General features: G+C 36.8%; 1 protein-coding gene across 1 annotated transcript; it reads left to right on the top strand.

Moving 5' to 3' along the window:
* Positions 1–14496: 14496 nt before the first annotated feature.
* On the top strand, positions 14497–19025 carry LOC110104053 (the record flags this gene model as incomplete). Its single annotated transcript, XM_020832998.1, is given in 4 exon segments — positions 14497–15103; positions 17645–18410; positions 18496–18739; positions 18963–19025. Coding segments are annotated over 4 exon segments (1680 nt in total), but the record flags the coding sequence as incomplete, so codon positions are not given.
* Positions 19026–20460: the final 1435 nt, after the last annotated feature.

Below are 20460 nucleotides of genomic sequence, written 5' to 3'. Positions count from 1 at the left end.
AACATAGAGCGGTTCCGGGTCGTGTCGGGTCAACCCGGCAACCCGCCGGGTCGGGTCCGGGTTCGGATTTTCGACCCGTTTCTCCACCCGGGTCGGGTTAGGGTCGACCCGTTTTCCACCCCGGTCAGTTCGGGTTCGACCCGAACCCGACCCGTGACCCGAAATTGACACTCCTAGAATGAGCAATGGTGGTCAGAATGATTGTAGTATAACGATGAAGATCGAATGATCGTAATCAAATGGTAGATGTCAAAGGATCATAATCAAATGGTAAAAGTCAGAGGATCTTAATCAGATAATTATAATAAAAGAATCTTAGTCATACGATTATTGTTAGAGAATATGGTTAGACAAACATATAAAAAATGGAATTTTTTTCTTGGAGCACCGTAGCGCTAGGTTAGCAACATTGCCGCATTGAACTCTTTAATAACTTTTTGGAAATTTAACTAAAGCTGTGACGTCGTGCTCTCCAGTAGAGAGCGTTGGGGCTCTGTAAGGTCGAACGTCGCAAGCCGTGTCACCAGGTCAAATTGTTATAAAAAATATCAAATTCCATAATTATTTTGTTTTAATAAAAAAGCAAACCCCCTTCAATTGTAGAGAGAGAGATATTATAGAGAGAGAAAATGGCTTTTGGGCAATTCTAATTTATTTTCTGTTGTTAGCCCAGTTTGAGTGGACCGATATAGGTACATCCTACATATCTCAGTTTTAAAAAATATGAAAATTTTGAGGGCTCTCCTAATTAAATTCACAATTTTATAGAGTCAAAATGAGGATAACTTTACACCCGCTAAATTTTCACCCTTTAACTTTATTATATTATAGATTGGATTATTTTGAATATTTATGATTTTTTTTTAAATGTATGCTATACAATTTGGAAAGTAAGTTATTCTTATCAATTTAAAAAATAATTTTGATCACAAAATATAATATTGTACTACAATTAAAGCTTCAAAATATAATTATGAATAATCCCTAGTAATCTAATGAAATTATCAAATTATGAAATTCTACGTAGTACTTGAATATGTTGCCTATTGAGAAAATATTTTGTGATGTATTTACATTTATTTTAATACAATAAAATGATATATATGCTTACCTAGTTAAAATGTACGATGCTGTGAAGCTCTGAAATTAGAATAAGTCTATCGTGCGGGATACACAAGAAGTCATAATAGCATAAAATTTTGTTTTATGATATGTTAACACATATAGTCATAAGAGTCTGAATTCTAATATTTGTTTCTGATATAAATCTATTATTTTTCAGTTCTAATATATGTAATACTTCTTTATTTATTTTCTTTGCATTACTATTTAGATTTCTAATAAATACCATCATTATTTTATTCAGTACAATGAACTATTATTAACTGCTTTTAAAAACTCAATTAAATACATAATATGTGAAGTTTTAAAAATTTAGATCGGTGAATGTGACATGCTGAGTTGTGTTGGCTCACAACTATTATGCATTCTATTTCTGATCAGGAAAAAGGGAAAGAGCTGGTTGAGTAGTTGTAGTGTCATGTTCTAATATGTTTGAATATGTATATGTATTTTCTAAGTTTTGTACAATCATGACCATTTATTTATTTATTTGTTCTATTTTGATTTATAGTCATGCATTGTAGTGTATATTTGTTGTATAAGCAATGAATATAAATTTGTGGATTAGTTTATTGTTTGGCTTATTGAAAGTTACTTAGAAGTTCTATGTTTTGTTTAATTTAAAGAAAAAAAAAATTCAAGAAGCCCCCAAAATTTTGATCTTGGGCTTGATTTGTCACCATTCAACACAATATGACATATTATGTTTATGGGTTATATTAGGTTGTGTTGTGACACTGAGGTCGGAGGGTCATTATTAGGTGATGATGATTAAAGGATCATAATCGGGTAATAATGGTCGAAAGGGTCATTGTAGCATGTGGAAATTCAGTGGTGGTTCAACGAGGAAAGTCAAGTGTTGGTCAGATGATGGGGGCGGTAGCCCGACTATCGTGGTCGGGCATTGTTTTGGTAGTGGTCCGACGACGATGATTGGGCGATGACTTAATGGTGGAAGCTCAGTGGTGGTGTTTATGCAGCTCCATTTCTTAAAACCTCTAAGCTCTTTAGAATCTCAAGCATATTTCCAATTTTTTTAAAGTGGCATGTCTTGGAAATATAATCAAAATTTGAAACATTCCGTCAAATGACCTATGCATCGTTCCGTCAATATGTTTAGTTCGACCATAAGTTCTCTGGAATTGATGATCATATGACTATGAATTTAAAATTGGAAATTTGAATTCAATGATGTGTGCAGAATCATATCCGATCAAATTGATTTTTATAATAATAATAATTCCTTTTTCATATAAAACTGAAATCATTTACATTTAAAAAAAAAAGGAAAATCATTTGATAAAGAAGATTTATCTAACACTCCTCTTACCTTAGAGTCACCGGCTTATTCTAGACCGGGAGAGTGACAAACAAAGTCTAACACAACTCTCATTGGCTTATTGGTTGAGAGCTTAGGCTTCCAACTAAGAGGTCCAAGATTCGAGTCTTTGTGTATGCGTTGTGTGTATGAGTTTGCCTTAAATGGCCTAAATGTGTTTGCCTTAAAGGGCCTAAATGCCCCCAAAAAAAAAAAAAAAAACAAAGTCTTCGGTCCACCGTAGCTCCTCCGGTCCAACTCTTTGACCATTTCCTTCTCTGTTTTCTTTTTTTTTTCTGTCTTATAACTTATAAGAAGAAAATAAAAATTAATGTGAGAAAATCAAATGTGTTTTCCATCAGAGTAACTTTAAAATATTAATATTTAATATTTAAAAGCTCAAATTATATTGTATTAATCATTTTTAAACTAAACTATATATAAAAGATATCTTATTATTTTGAACATAAATTAATATTAAATTTTGAAGGCATTATATATTTAAATTTATGAATTTTTTTTTCATAAAATTAAAAAATAAAACATAAATATATTTATAGAAAATATAAATATGAAGATTTACAATGACGACCATTTTTTTTTCTAGACATAGCTAATGCAATATACATGAAGATTTTTTTTTAGACATAAATAATTTTTTTCTTATTTAGGAATGTTGAGTGATAAATTATGAAGTAAGTGCCTTAAACTTATTACTTTGGAGATTCAACCATCTCCTTGAGCAAAAGGTCCACCGATCCTTCGCAAATAAAGAGATGTGAGATAATGAAAAGAAGGTTTGTCGAGTCCATGCGAGTGCTAGGAAGGAAATAAATATGTCACGTAAGGGAGAAATTATTATGTGCGAAGTCTGGATGCCGTCCGCACTCCAATATGAAAGGGTTGCGTCGCTGTACACAGTGAGTATATTGACAACATGCCGCCTTTCATTAGAGTCCAAACGTAGAACGAGAGCTATGTCTGGACTCCACACGTAATAATTTCTCCATATAAGATCGACATCTGGACCAGGATAATCTTGGATCGATCCAAGACGTTTGGGAAGGTTCAAAACTCAAATCAATTGGTTGAAGCATGTACAAATTTCATTTACCACATTGATTTGCAAAAATTCAGGTAAGAATATCATAAAATATCAAGTCACGACCAAGTCCATGGAAATCAGTTTTCATCCTTCACGTTAATAAGTCTTCTAGTATGACCTTCCAGTCCCCATCACATAGGACTATAAGACCAACACACTCTTCTCTTCTCCTCTATCTCAGAAGTACAAAACTTCTATTTAATTACCTTCTCTCTCGCTACCATATAGAGGAAGGAGATCAAGAGGAAGAAGAAGATGGGAAACTGCCTGGACCGGCAAGTCGTGCCGACGACTTATGACATGAACGGCGGCGAAGAGCTCGATGACCAGCGAAAGCAGGAGGAGGAAGAAGAGGAAAAGAAGGATGCAGCTTCCACGGTACAGGTAAAGATAGTGATGAGAAGGAAGCAGTGGGAGGAGTTGATGAGCAGTGGAGACTTGCAAAGCTTGGATATTGATAAGCTGCTTTCTCTTGTGGCCATGAAAGCGTCGGGAAGAAACGTTGGAGCGGAGAAGAAGATGTGGAGACCTTCGCTGCAGAAGATAGAAGAGGTTTCAGAGTAGATTTTGTGGTTGTTAGGGAGTGCTGTGGTTGTCTGTGATTTTGTATTAGCTGTTTAGTGTATTAAAAGTTAGGCTTTTGATATTTTTGTTGGTTTTCGAAATTTAGTATAAATATGTTCATAGACTCATAGTTGTGAAGTAAAGGATACATCATATGAAATACCTCAACGCTAATATTCTGTGTTTTAGGGCATGTTCAGGATTACTATTTCATTTTTCTTTTTTATTTCCTTCTATTTAGTTTTAAATTATTTTATCTTTTTTACAAAAATTAGTTTTTCAAATGCTCAAAATAAGTTTTAGATTAGATTTAAAAAAAATATTATTACTATTGACAATCACCATCACCACTGCCATTAATTGGTAAAGTCACTGACCATGACCAGTCAACACCAATGCCACTATTGACCAAAGGACCACCACCATAATTAGGGGGTATAAAAATGAGTTTTAGAGTTTAGGTTTGGGTCATACTTGAAACTGACCTTACCTCAATTGATCCAACGGTTTTCGAAATTTAGTGTATGGAATGAAATATGTTCATAGTTGAGAAGTATAGGATACATCATATGAAATACCTCAACGCTGATAATCTGTGTTTTAGGGACTTTTTATTAGGTGCGGAGTGCGGACGGGGTGAGAACCGTCCGCACAGACACAGGGTACCAAGTGGTACCCAGTGGTACTGAGTGGTACCGAACGGTACCGAACGCGATTTTATACTAGTGTGCGGACGGTTCTCCCGTCCGCACTCCGTACCTAATAATTTCTCGTGTTTTAGGGCATGTTCAGGATTACTGGTTTTTTTTCCTTCTATTTATGTTTAGAAAACATATTGCTTAGTATTTTTTTTAATTATTTTATTTTTACAAATAATAATTTTTCAAATACTCAAATAAGTTTTAGATATTTTAAAAAATTTACTACTATTGACAATCACCATCACCACTGTCATTAATTGGTAGAGGGAGTGACCATCGCCATCGGTCAACACCAGTGCCACTATCAGCCATAACGGACCACTACCATAATTAGGGGTGTAAAAATGGGTTTTAGAGTTAGGTTCGGGTCCAACCTGAAGCTGACCCGCCCTCGATTGATCCAACACGAAGCCGACCTAATTATAGAAACATGCAAAAAATATGAACTAGATCCGACCCAATCAAAATATGGGTTGACCTAATCGAACATGTGACCCGGGCAAGCACAAAGGGCAAGCGAGGGCGATGCAGAGTCTGCCAGAGTAGTGCAGGTGGGATTTGCATAGGGCGAGCTGTGCAAGTCAAGACACGGTTCGGGCCGTGGGGGTGGGAGTTGGTAAGGTCGGACAAGACGTGTCAAATTCTGGTAGCAGGTTTACCCGAACGCAAACCAATTTTTCAAATGGGTCAAAAATTGGAATCCAAATCCAACCTATTTCTTAAATGGGTTTACATGAACTCGAATTTTCCTTGCCAGATCAATAATTGACACCCCTAATCATAATTATCCTTGTTAGTGACCATTGCCGCGATTATCATCTTGTCAGAGTAACTGTGGCCACTATCACATAAATTTTAAAACCCAATATATTTTTGTAAGATACCAAATATATATAATTTCATACCTAAATATAAATAAAATTAAATAATAAATATGAAAAGTAAAAAAAAGATCCAAAAGGACCCCTTGTTGCTTTGCAATAACTAGCGGCAACTATTTACTGAGAAAGTTATATATTCAATGATGATCAGTCGATTGCTCTCTTGCAAAAGGGGAGGCCAACAACTAGAAAAGACGGGCGTTGATGTTGATTACGTTTCGTTTGATATAATTTTTTTATTGTTTCTTAAAATAAAATTTTAATGTAAAAATCAAGGTATTGCTAGGGATTTGCTCGGTATTGCTAGGTATTTGCTCGGTATTGCTAGAAAAAACTAGGTACAACTCGGTATTTACTAGGTATTTGAAATATGTCGAAAAGGTGATGGGATGTTGTTCGGCTCGTCAAGGATTTTAAAAAACGCACGCGCTAGAACCCAAAAAACAGCGGGTCGGATCGGCGACTTTTCTTCATGCTAAGTGTCGCTAAAATATTGATGGTCGAACGTAGAGGAGCGTACGTTCACCGGACCAAGTAAAAGTTTCTTATTGTATAGCATTTTGGGAGAGAGAGGGACAGAGAGTACACTCTTGCTAGAGAGAGAGTGGACCTTCTCTATTTGTATAGCTTTCTGTTAGCACGTCTTACCTTAAGCTTATCCTGTACCATCTATTATTACATATTACCCACTGTTTTCCTATTTTATTGTATCTGTACATTCATTGTGATTAGTGAATTCATTTCCTCTGTTTCATTTCTCTCCCCGTCCGTCTCTGTTCGCCTCTGTTCTCGGCTCACCCAGCCTTTTTTGGCTGCTCTCATATGGTATCAAGAGCCTTTAACGGGGGATCAAGATTCCACTTTCTCCCTCCCTCCCACCTCCTCTCTCGCCAGAACCAACCCCTGAGGTTTTAATTCTGGCACCCCTCAAATTCCTAATCTTCAACATCAAGAACCTCATTCCCCACCCTCTCACCACCGAAAATTATGCCATTTGGAGAATCCAAATTCTGCAACAGTTTAAAGCAAACGGCTATGCCGGTCATCTATCGGGGGCAACTCAACCACCGTCCGATGATAAATCTCCAGCTCACGCCGGCTGGACCCTCGTCGACAGCAACCTCATGTCTACGCTCTTCTTGACGATTTTGCCTTCTCTACTTCCGTATGTCATCACCGCTACCACTGCTCAAGAAGTATGGACGACCCTCGAGCATTGTCTGCAACCTTTGAGTCGCTCTCGAGCTATTCAACTCAAGAACGAACTTCATCATATTCAAATGAAGAACCTCTCGATGCAGCAGTATCTATCGCAAATCAAGAACATCGTGGACACCATAGCTGCGTCCGGTTCCAAAATCGATCCCGAGGATATAGTTCTTTACATTCTCAATGGACTTTCGTCCACCTACAATTCCTTTAAAACGTCGATTCAGAGATCCCCATTACCCGCAGATCTGGGCAACCTTTACTCGCTCCTTTGTAGCGAAGTAATTCATATAAATCAAGAAACTATCAAAGAACAGTCATCCAATCCATCCGCACTATATGCCACGTCGTACAATCAATCACGTGGTTGAACTCCAAAACGTCCGATCAAGAACAAGAACAATTCCTACAACCAACCTTCTCAAGGTCCTCAGCCCGCCACCGGCTCTTCCACAGGTAATCAGTGACCGACTTGCCAAATCTGTGGCAAAACCGGTCACATGTCCATCAATTGTTAGCACAGGTGCAACTCCAAGTACGCGCCAACCAACACCCACAGACCAAGGGCAATGGTAGCTCAACCGACCACCTACCCTACCCAATATTGGATACTAGACACTGGGGCTTCTTCTCATCTCACACCGGACAGCACTAACCTCCAACATCCATCTGCCTATCAAGGTCATGATTCTGTCTCCGTTGCCAACGGCTCCTCCTTACCCATTCAGAATTCCGGGCAAGGTTTTCTTCCGCTACCGGACACTCCTCGTAAGCTCCGTCTATGCAATCTTCTACACGTACTGTCACTCACTCACAGTTTACGTTAAGTCTCTAAATTAACATATGATAATTCCATCTCTATTACCTTTGACACTAATGGCTTTGAAATGAAGAATTCTCATGATCATCGACCACTTCTCCATGGTATTCTCAGTAATGGTCTGTACCACATCCGAACTATACCGGACATCCAACCCACAGCTCTACATGCAAGAACGAACTCCTCTCAAATATGGCACGCTCGGCTTTGACATCCGAACAAGCGGATTCTTACCACCCTCGCACATCATATACCCACGCCTATTAATTTTTTCTTCCTCTGCTATGTAAATCTTGTAATGTGGCTAAGAGCCACAAACTCAACTTTAATAAACGCAGTTCGGTCACCTCCTCACTATTCGAACTCATACACTCGGATGTATGGGGACCGGCACCGAACCCCTCTTCCATTGGTTTTTGCTATTATGTCATTTTTATAGATGATTTTACGCGCTTTTCTTGGATCTACTTCATGCATACCAAGCAAGAAACCTACTCAAAATTTAAATTGTTTTGCAGTCTTTTACTCAATCAATTTGCAAAAACACCTAAAATTTTTCAATCCGACGGGGGCGCTGAATTTACCAGCACAGTTTTCACCTCATTTCTTCAAGATCATGGGATAATTCATCAGGTTAGCTGTCCTCACACCCCGGAACAAAACGAAACAGCAGAGCAAAAGCACCGCCACGTACTCGACTTAACCATAACTCTCTTACATGCCGCTAGTCTTCCCACTCAATTCTGGAGTGAAGTCATCTCCACTGCAATCTATCTCATTAATCGCCTCTCATCCAAATCCACATCCAACAAATCTCCTTACCAAATTCTTTACAATAAACTCCCAACCTACTCTCATCTCCGCATCTTCAGATGTCTATGCTACCCATGGCTACAACCCTACTCATCCAACAAACTCTCTCCTCGCTTTCTTGGCTATTCCTCTAACCATAAAGGCTACATCACGTCTTACCTTAAGCTTAACCTGTACCATCTATTATTAGATATTACCCACTGTTTTCCTATTTAATTGTATCTGTACATTCATTGTGATGAGTGAATTCATTTCCTCTGTTTCATTTCTTTCTCCGTCCATCTCTGCTCTCGGCTCACCCAGCCTTTGTTGGCTGCTCTCACACTTTCTCTCTCTCTCTCTCTATATTTTTCTCACTCTGTGGCTTTCATCAAATAGAAGTCTCACAATATTTCTTTCCCACTTCGATGAATCATTCAAATATTCTCTCTCCTTCTCTCTCTCTCTTTATTAGATGGAAATTGATGTTGTACTTTATCTCTCTCATCTTTAAAGATCTGATTTTTTTTAAGCTGAATATTCAGCTCTCGTCTTGAGATTATTACATGTGAAGTCTTGGTTGAAGCTACGTTCCGTTTTTGTGTGAGTGTGCGCAATTAGAAGTGCAGTGGTGAAAAATAACGTATTTTACTGTGCTTTCACTGCGCACATTCAAAAAACTGGAAGGTTCTCCGGTCTGAACTCCGTACGTAATAATCTATCATTCATCTCACATTATTAACATAAATAAAACTAAAATAACCTAATTTTATTAAAAAAAATGGGATTTACATACATACTACTTTATTTCATGCTATTTACATATCTAACACCTAAAACTTTAATATTACATAAATACCACCCATAGAACAAATATAGGTGCATAGAATGAAATATTAAATTTTATAGGATGGCTTGGGTATATACCATAGAAATCCACATGCACCCAAAAAAGACCCTCCAAATTCCAAAATAATTAAATAAATATACAAACAAAATGAATAAAACCTACTCTGCTGAAACCTCTTCTATCTTCTGCAACGAAGGTCTCCACCTCTTCTTCTCTCTTCCAACGTTTCCTCCCGACGTTTTCATGCTCATGATCACAAGAGAAAGCAGCTTGTGAGCATCTAAGCTTTGCAAGTCTCCATTGCTCACTAACTCCTTCCACTGCTTCCTTGTTATCACTATCTTCACCTTTACTGTGGAAGCTCCAGCCTTCTTTTCTTCTTCTACTTCCTCTTGCTTTCGCCGGTCGCCGCTGCGCTCTTTACCGGCGGTTGTGTCGGTCGTCGGCACGACTTGTCGGCCTACACAGTTCCCCATCCTCTTCTTCTTCTTTATGCTTTGTGCATTATATGGAGAATGAGATAGAGGAGAAGAGGAAGTTGAAAGAGTCACATTAGAAGATTTACCATGCAATGAAGGATGGAAAGTGGCATCCATGGACTTGGTCATAATTCATCATTTTATGATATTTTATTATTTATTATAAGGTACATTTAGATTGTGATTGAATTTATATTTAAGTGTGCCAAGATTGACTCGAATGATCTCTTGATAAATTGTTTAGAAATTAAGGAGTTGCTTGGGATAATTTTTTTGATGCTATTTAAAATAGCTTTCGATTATAAAAATTTTATTGAATTCGAAATTTTTGTATTAGAAAACTGTTTTAGAAAGCATTAACAAAGTTGTCTCAAACGAAACCTAAAAAAATTCGCCTGCTTTTTTGAAACTGTTTACTGTCTATGGCTTCGTTTGGGACGGCTTTCTTACTGCTTCTTAAAACAGCTTTCTAATAAAAAAAAATTATTTGTTGTACTAAAAAACTGTTTTAAGAAGTAGTAAGAAAGCCGTCCCAAACGAAGCCTATAACTCTATTATGTGATGAAATTAGTATGATTAAGACAAGCCAATTTATTAGACGGCTCGGATAAACTCGATAAATGGTTCATGACTCGATAACCTAATAACGCAAATTTGAGCTAGCTTTAACTTAATTCATCAGCTTGTGAATTAGTCCGTTTAAATAAAAAATTAGTAAAAAAATACACTTAAAATATAATAGAATTTAAAAGTATAAATATACAATTATTTAAAATATTTAAAATTTTATACAGTCCCCAAATATAATATAACGTGGTTTTTCCTTTTTTAACTATCTTTTCTATTTTTTATCATTTTATTATAATAATTATTTTTATCAGAATAAATTTATCTTATTAACAATAACAGAATCATTAGTACTCATGGAATTTAACTTGAGCACTAACTCCAACCTAATTAATTAATTAACTCCTGCTCTCAATTAAGTGCTCGAGAGTGACTTCGACTTGACTCAACTCGACTCGTTTATGTGATTACATCACTTACGTAGGACTCGAACTCAAAATCTCTTATCAAAAATTTCAAATCTCAATTAACATATCAAGATGAGCTACGTAGTGCCTTAAAAATTAAAAAGACTTAACTTTTGAAGTCCTGCATGGATACAAAAAGTGGCTTTCATGGACTGGGTCAGTATTTTATGATGTCCCATAATAAATATTTGATAATTGCAAAATCTTCTCAGGATTGAAAATTCATTTAATCATGGAGAAAATTATCATCAAATTTATAATTAGTGGTGTTGAATGTTAAAAAATTCACAACAATAGAGAATGAATTTTATGATCTTAGTTTTTATGAAGATCCAAGAAGTACAAATAATAAAAAAAGTAATATGCACCCATTTTTTTTTACGTGGAAAATTCAAAAAATGAAATACCGAGTCCGGACCTAAATGATATAAAATGTAATAGACTTATTTGAATTTTGCTGTTCTATACTAATAATATATTTATTAAAGTATATATATGGAGAGGTGTATATTAAAATGTATTAAATTATACAAATTATTAACCATAATTTAAAAATATTTATCATACAATTAAATATTTTTTAATTCTAGATGATTATAGCAAAATAAGGAAGACTGAACAACGATATAATATTGATACGTCATCAAAAAATCATCTAGATCGTGCATGAATCTAAAGGCATATTTAAGTTGAAAACTTTCAAAATTAAATTTGTGACTATCCAAACTCCAACTTCAGCAAACTTACAGTCAAAAGAAATGTTTCAAAGAGACAAACCAATGACACCAAATTCGGTCCAATTCGAGCCCAAATGGTTCCAAATATGGGGCCCAAAGCTTATTTGGAAGGTTTAAAGTTTAAATTAGATGACCAAACAACATCTAAATATAACACGCTTATAGTCAAATCGAGCGGCTCGACTAGACGAATCCAATGAGCCCAAGATCGTTTAATTTGGACATCATTTAGTCACATAAATGCTTAGCAAACGCTCTATGATCGAATGGATTACTATGGATCGTCCGATGAAGCACCCCAATTCTGCCCTAGATAGTCTCCATATATATGAGGTATGATACTCTAAAAAAAATTATAAATTGACTTTCACTCTCTACATGAAATTGGGATCTTTTGGCTAGAGATTGGAAAGAGCACTCAGAATTCAAATATCCAGCACCACCAAAGGCGAGCCTCCGTCGACCTTTGCGCAGGCTACCGCTTGGCTGCCGATCGTTGTCGAACTTCCTCCCAGCCATTGATAGCTTTTGAACTTCCATTCAGCTACGGCATCCACCAAACTTCCATATGACAATATCGAACCATTGCCCCACCACTGATTGCTGTCATACTAACCCCCAGCCGTCGACCGCTTTTGAACTTCCGCCCAACATTCGCCGGATCATTGCCTCACCGTCGATTGCCTCCAAACTCCCTTCTATCCGCGACTACAGTCGAACTTTCACTTGGCTGCCGACCGCTGCCGAACTGTCTCTAATCCCTCTGACCACCATCGCTCGCCGACTACGATCCCTCCGATAGTCCTTCCGACCATGTCGCCCGCCAACTATAGTCCCGTAGACCTTCGATGCTCTCCGGCTATGGTCCATTCAACCACTGTCACCTGCTGACCATAACCCTTTCGACCAGTCCCCCCCCGACAGCGGTCCCTTCAACCACAATTACCCACCGACCACAGTCACCCACTGACTATGGTCCCTCCAAGCACCGCAGCTCTCCGACTAGGTCCCTTCGACTACAGTCCACCGGCCGACTATGGTCCATCTGATCATCGTTGCCCGCTGGCTAAGGTCCCTCCGACCGCCGTCACCCACCGACTACGGTCCCTCCGAGCACCATTGCCCACCACCTATGGCCCATCCAACCTCCATAGCCCGCCAACTACTGCCCCTGCTACCACCGTTTGCCCATCGACTTTGGTCCCTCATACGATCCATCCAACCAACGACACCCACACATATGGTCCCTTCAATCTCGATCGCCGCCAATTATTGTCCCTTCAACCACCATTTCCTATTAACTACGGCCCATCCGATCAACATTTCCCGCCAACAATGGACCCTCAAACCTCCGTTACCCACCGACTACGGTCCCTCTGACCTCCATCCCCCACCGAACATGTTTCCCCAAACATCATCACCGACCGACTTACGGTCTATCCGACCACCATCGCCTGCTGACTAAGGTTTCTCTGACCTTCGTCACCCGCAAACTATGATCCCTTTAATCTCTGTCACTCGCCAACTATGATTCCCTCGACCTTCGTCGTCCGCCAACTATGGTCCCTCCAACCACTATTGCCGGCTAATTACAGTCCCTCCGACCTCCATCGCCCGCCGACTAAGGTTTTTCTGACCACCGTCACCGACTACAGTCCCTATAATCTTCTTTGCGCAAATATAGCCATGCCAACCAAATGAACATACCAATATTCTCTTGAGAATGACTCCCTTATCATTGGATTCGTCTAACCCCAATCATATAATGTGTTCTATATGTTAAATTGAGCCAATGCCTTCTGCCCCGCGGAAGGGCACCATTTGTAATCGACTACAAACACAAAATCATTTTAACTTGGTCATCCCCATGATTTTTTCTCCATTTTAAGATTTTTCACGAATAAATCTTAGTCTCTTATGACTCTCACAGTCCACTCTCTTTATATATATGTGTGTTGAATCTTCGTTCAAAATTATGACGCTAAACTTCATATCTCTCCACCTTCGACAAATTTTCAATCCTAACAATTATAAACAACCATCTTACAGTTGAATTAATCAGAACATATTGATTGGAGATGATAATCTAACTTGAGCCACGATGGGGCTTTCTTTATATAAAATTATAATAAGAATTATAAGTTGGAAGAAAATAATAAGAAATTATTTAATATATAAAAGTGAGATATGATTTTTAAATAGTTATGATAATTTTATTAAAGCATATTTTGTAATAATATTTTTTAAATAAGCCAACTCATGAGCTAACAAGTTGAGTTGAAGTTAGTTCTAGTTTAGCTCATTAGCTCAATTTTGATTCATTAGCTCATCAATCTCAACTCACGAGCATTAATCAAGCCAAATTTTAGCCGACCCATGAGTTGACTCGACTTACTTAGGGTATCTCCAACCGAACAATATTCGGCCATTTGTAGCTCCGGCGAACATCCACCCGAATGGCAAATGTAAACGTAATTTTGCATTTTATCTCGGCTATGAACAATGTGACGCCAATATTACTATCACACTATTTAAAAAAAATATTTCTATGAAGAAAAATGGAGGGTAAAAATAGCGATGAAAAAAAATGCAAATGATTTTCTTTTTTGATGGTATAACTAAAATTTGATTGAAGATAAATTACTATTTGATATTGTATTTTAAACTTACACCCCTCGTAGAAACGGAAAGTTATTATGTCCAGATAAAAAATCGAAAATCCGGAATATCGAGTGATACCGAGTGCTGTACCGAGCACAATACCGAGCACCCAAATGATGTGACGTTTTTTTATTGGTCTCTGTACACATTCGGTGTCCGGACACAATAATTACTCCGTAGAAACGGCCATTAGTCAAATTCATGGCCTGCCTTGGATGCGTATATGGTGAAAGAGGCCCGGTTCATGCAGCACTTGACCCGAATCAAACCGGCCCAATCTGGTGCTTTTCCGAGTCCGCCACGTCCGTCGCGTCCACCAATTTTTTGGCGCAAAAGCTCGAAAAATTTCACCGCGGGCATCAAATCACAGTTCAAAGAAGCCCTCTTCTCCATTGATCTGAGCTCTAATGTCTGCGCTCTTATGGAAGACTTCTCCGTTCCCTCATTTTCTTTAGGGCTCGACATCGACATCGACATCGACATCGCTGATCTACCCACCGAAGGCGAAGAGGAGGAAGAAGAAGCGGGCCATCCTGGCCTTCAGTCATGTCCAGATCAGCGGCAGGAGGAGGAAGAGAGCGTACGTAAATCTTCGATTCAAAAATGGGAAGAGATTGGAGGACAGGAAACCCTAGGCGAGGCTCAAGAAGAGGAGCCCCCTCCGCGGGTCCTCAAGCGACTAAGGAGGGGGCCGCCGTCTTCATCTCCTGCGGCAGCTTGCATTTCTCGTCCGTCTGCTGATGGAGGCGATCTGACGCATGAATCGCCTCCGTTGTACGATGACATCGAGGAGTTTTCTTCTCCGGACAAGCATCCTAAGCGCTGTTCTGGTGAGTCGCGCCGATTTTTTTTTTTTTAATTTTAATTAGGGTTTATAGTTTTAAATTTACTGGTAGAATGGACAAAAGGAGCAATTTTTCCTTTTTCTCGCGTGAAGCCGTTGTCTGGATGAGAAGGATTTCCTTTTTTCCGTTCAATAATAATGCGAAGTGTGACAATGTCTTGGGTTTTAGTGAAGCAACAGCCATAGGAGGTTGTAGTTCTGCTACTTGTCTGAATTAAGCATTGCATGTTTGGAAGTAACTGATAGCAATGGATAATTATCGCAAAAGAATCAACTGATAAGGTACACAAATTTATATGGTTCAGATCCAATACAGCCCACTGAATTTTAGTTTTATAGTATTTATTTTTATGTCTCCATGTTATTTTCTTTAAAATAGTAATTGCATTATAGTCCCAAATCATTTCTCTATTTCAATCACACATCCTTAACTCTAAAATGTATATCTTTATTTATATTAGTTTGTTGCATAATAGTTCTAAGATGTTTAAATATATCATAGGTTGGTTCTTTTCTAGTAATATTGATTAATAATTGTTGACACCATATTCATTAAAATTGCACATCATATTCTATTTTACCTTATTATTTCCAAGCATTTTCTTCCACAATTTTTTTTCTCATTCTTCGAACTTATCACTTATTTTCAATAAATCTCTCAATGATTATAATTATCTCGTATAAAAAATATATATACCAATGTATCTTGCATTGAATATGTTCATAATCAATATCCTTATACAAACTTAATATTCATTGTTGTGAGCTTGATGCTCTCATCCTGTGCAAAGCAAGATATAAGATGTTCTTTCTCATTCCAGGAAGAATAATTTGTTGGAAATAGAGCTTTTAGACCTGAGTATTTCATCTCCCATTCCTGAGACTCGGGTTGCAGTTCCTTCTTCTTTGAACTCTAAACTCCGAGAATATAACCATGGTAATAAAACCACCAAAAAAGACTCAAGTTTTCCAAAAACATAACAAGTGAGTGGGATGATAAACAAGAAACCACTTAAATGATGCACTGAAAAATCTCTTAGATTGTTAGAGGTTATCCTCAGATTATTTTTCCTAATATGTTCAACCATTTTATGGACATCGATAATCTGCTCATATTATTTGATTTTTAATCTCTTCCCCCTTGACTATGAACGTGCACACGCAAAAAAGAGAAAGGGAGTGTAGAAGTAGTTCATTAGGATGAACACGTCTAATCATTTTGACATTTCAATCCACCGAACAACAGAAGACTTTTTGGGCCCAAAGAAGCCCCAAAGCTACTTGCCTTTAAGATGTTCATGTCTCTTCATTTCTCACAGTAATTTAGTATCACTAGATAATCCAGATAACATATGCAATGCAATTAAAGTTATATTGTTTTCACAAAATTGCACCTAAAAAATAAAATTGGTCAAAAGGATGATCCACCACATCCTGTCATATTGTCTAGTGTTGTGACAGAGCTATGAAGGCCTAATTAAACAATTCCTAAGAAATGGACTGACAGCATTTTTCTCAGCTTTGGCATTTAAAAAGGTCGGGGCGAAGTTTTTTTTTTTGTTTTAGCTTGCATGTACATGAACATGCCGTGTTCACTTCTTTGTTCTTCAGGAGAAGTTTTTGTTTATTGTTTGACTAACAAATCAGATGCTACACTAAGAAAAACAAAAATTTGTACTCTGAATTTATTGTGGATGTAACTCAACTGTCCATTTTTCATTAGTGTGGCTTGCTTTCAATAGGGCAGGCGTTTAACAATGTTTGAGGATCTGACTATGTTTGATATTATTTTTTCTTTCCTCCAAAATAAGATAAAAATCTCGCAATGCTTTCTTTGTTTGTGATGCCAAAGTGTTTTCACCAGAAGTCACTACCTAATAATGAGGATTAGTGCAGAAAGTATTACACTTCATTTAATCCCTTTTCATGATGTTTTTTATCATCAGCTTCCCATTCTATTGGTTCTTGATAAATCTATAGAAAAATATTTAGGCTTTGTTTAGTAATATTTTTTTTTGCTTTTCTAAAACTTAGGTGTGTCACAATTTTGATTATTGCTGAAAATTCACAATGAAAGCCCGATACTTTACATGTAAACTCTCCATCACATTGAAAACATGGGCAACACACTTACTGAATGGCTTGCCCATCTTAGGCTTTGTTTGGGACGGCTTTCTTTATGCTTCTAAAAACAGCTTCCTAATACAAAAATTTTGATTTTTTACTAAGAAATTGCTTTAAAAAGCCATAAGAAGGCCGTCCCAAATGAAGCCTTTAGTGCGAGTACAAAATGCTTATTCGTACAAAACAAGACATTATAACAACAACATAACATTACCGTCCAAAGCCTTGACAATGATAGGCTACTAGTAGCAGTCCGTTTTTTATTTTTAGGGAAAGTGATATTTGGGATGCTATACCATATTTCAGTCTATGTGAGAGATGAGAGTATACATTTTAATGTGCAATTTTATGAAGATAATGATACATTCCTTGTTATTTATTTGGCCATTCTTTTTTGTAGCAGATGATTATCCATCTACTCAAAGTCATATCACCTGTAGCAATGCAAAATTTTCCTTGCTGCATCGTGGTTTCCTAAAGGATAATTCAGAGTGTAAGCACAGAGCTTCTAAAGTCCCAGCTTCTGGTTGCTTCTCCACTTTGACAAGTCTTGACGCAAGAAATGACAAGGTTACTTTCCCAAGATTAACCATTAGCCCTATTAGAAAGATCAATTTAATTGACTCAGATTCAGATGATTCTTCTAACAGTAAAGATAAATGTAGAAAGAATGAAGTGACTGGTGTATCTTTGAAAAAAGGAAAGCATTTCCATGAGGCATGTGCAGCTTGGGAAGCGAAAAAAAGTTTTTTAGCAAGCAAATGTCAAAAAGAAAGTTTTTGGAAGGATTTCAGTCCAAATAAAAACAGCAAATTAGAAACTCCAGCTCTGGATGAGTTTTGCAAGGAATATTTCAGATCAATCGGGGATCAAAATGTAAATCATATCAAGGGAGAAATTAAGTCCTCTTGTTTTGGCAGTTCTAGTGGATTCGATACTCATGATCTCATTGATGGAAGTGATGTTTTGAACTCTCCGAATAACATCAATGGAGAGGTGGACAGAAACTGGGATTTGTCAAGTCCTCAACCTCCTGCCTATCAATATTTCTATCATACTGATCCAAGGATCCAGACATTAGTTCGTCAACGTTTGCCACACTTTGTTCTTCTTGGAACGAAGAATAATACTGAAGCTCAGCAGTTTGGAGCTGAAAGTCTTGATTATATGTAATAATTGCATCATTAACCTTTTCTGTGAACTCTTTTTAACATCTATATCTTTTGATTAATCATCTCATTTATGTGTTTCCAGACGTCAGTTCAGCCCTACACTTGCTGGTGGGAAAGCTCACATTGCAACTGAAAAGTTATCTCGATCAAACTCAAGTAAAAAGCAGAATAAAAAAAGCTGCAGTGTCATAGAAGCCTCAGATGCTGCTGGGAGTTGGGTAAATCCTAGATTCAAAGCTACTGTCCCAAAGGACGCTGGAAAAAGAAGAGTCAGTGCTGATGTTCGTCAATCAGGTCACTGGTTTACTGAACAGGATGGAAGAAAGGTATTTTAACAACCTTGGAGAAGAAAATCATGATTTTCTTTCATTTTTGACTTGTTTTTGTTTCTTATGAGAGGTTCTGAGATGCTTCTAAATTGAAATTTGTCTATCTAGGTGTTGATCACATATTCACAGATGTTTATATAATATTCAGATGAAGTATATCATAATGAAAATTGCAGCAAATATTTAGTTTTTTGTAATTTTTTTATTTTCACTTTGGCAGGTGTATGTCAGTAAAGATGGAGAAAAATCAACTGGTCGAACAGCATATGCAAAATACAAGAAGGTGAGTTTTGAAGTTGCAGTCAAATTTTTTATAGCATATTAAGATGATGGATTAGGTTACTTGAAATGTTGATTTATGTTAATATTCATTTTTAGAGGTGACTTTAGGCTTCTAGGGAATTATTGTTTAATTGTTCTGATAATACCGAGCATCAAACTTTTTTAATTAGTAACCTAGAGATTACTATTAAGGTAGTTCCTTCACTCATGATACATTATTGAGCAAAGTTTTATTTCAAAATCTTACTATTTCTAAAGCTTGCTAGATGACAGTGCTTCTTAAAATTGCTTCACATGTTAGTATTCTGATAAATTCTCATAAATTATGCCTTTAAGTACTAACTACAAATTGTCTTAGTTACCCATATGTCAAATTGCTACTCTTTTTTGTCAGAAACAATCTAAATCCAGTAGAGCTCTTTAGCATAGGTTGCTCACAATGATCAATTGTTTTATGCAAACACAACCAAAGAAAAAATAAGTTTGCCATGTGTAGTGTTTCTCTTAGAAAACATTCTGATCCTCAAGTATGTTCGAAAGAAAAAAAAGGTGTACTAATAGCTATGAGAGTGCAGGGCGGTTTAGTACATGTGGCAAAAAATGTCCTTGGTTAACGGATATTTTGGTCCTTCAATCAATTAGAGAGTTTAGTATTGATTCTAGGCACACCAAGAAAGGGTGAATTGGGTGTGTGTTCGCCCTAGCATTTTTTTTTTCTAAATTCTTTTTGTCACACACTCAAGCATGCATAAGGAAATAGATAATCAATTAAACACGTGTAAGTGAATGTACATGTGTTTTATGCTAATGTGAGTGATTGAGCAAAAATCACTAAATCCACACAGGCATAAGTTAACCAATTCAACTCACAAAAATAAAGTAAACAAGCAATCAAAGATGTACGTGTACATGAATGAGCAAGTTAATGATCTGTAACATGATCAATCACACAAATTCAGGTTACTTTCATCAAACATCAAGATCACATAGATGTGCATTTACAAGATATGGTGATGATAAATGGATTTATGCTATGTGAGAGTTATAGAATTTTAAGCATAAATAATTAAATCTAATTAACACAAGTTATTAAACATAGATCAAATTGGACACAAATTTTAATGTGGTTTAACCAAGGTTGTGAAAATCGGATCGGACAAAGAACCGGAAGAAGGAGGTTCAAAGTTCGACCGGTCGAACCGGGGTCGAACCGGATGATGTAATAAATACTAATATTATTAAAAATTTATAATATTAATAGAATAATTACGTGAATTTAACATCAAATAATATAATTCTAAGAATTTAAACTATATAATTTTAATAGATTATCTCTCAATATAATTAAATTAAATTGAAATGATGAATATATTATAATATAATTATTATTTATAAAATATTTAGTTAATTATATTATATTTATGAATATCTAATAA

Source organism: Dendrobium catenatum, unplaced genomic scaffold (assembly GCF_001605985.2).
Source record: "Dendrobium catenatum unplaced genomic scaffold, ASM160598v2 fragScaff_scaffold_883, whole genome shotgun sequence".
NCBI lineage: Eukaryota > Viridiplantae > Streptophyta > Magnoliopsida > Asparagales > Orchidaceae > Dendrobium > Dendrobium catenatum.
Note: the sequence above shows the minus strand (reverse complement) of the source record. Positions and strands in the feature narration are given on the sequence as shown.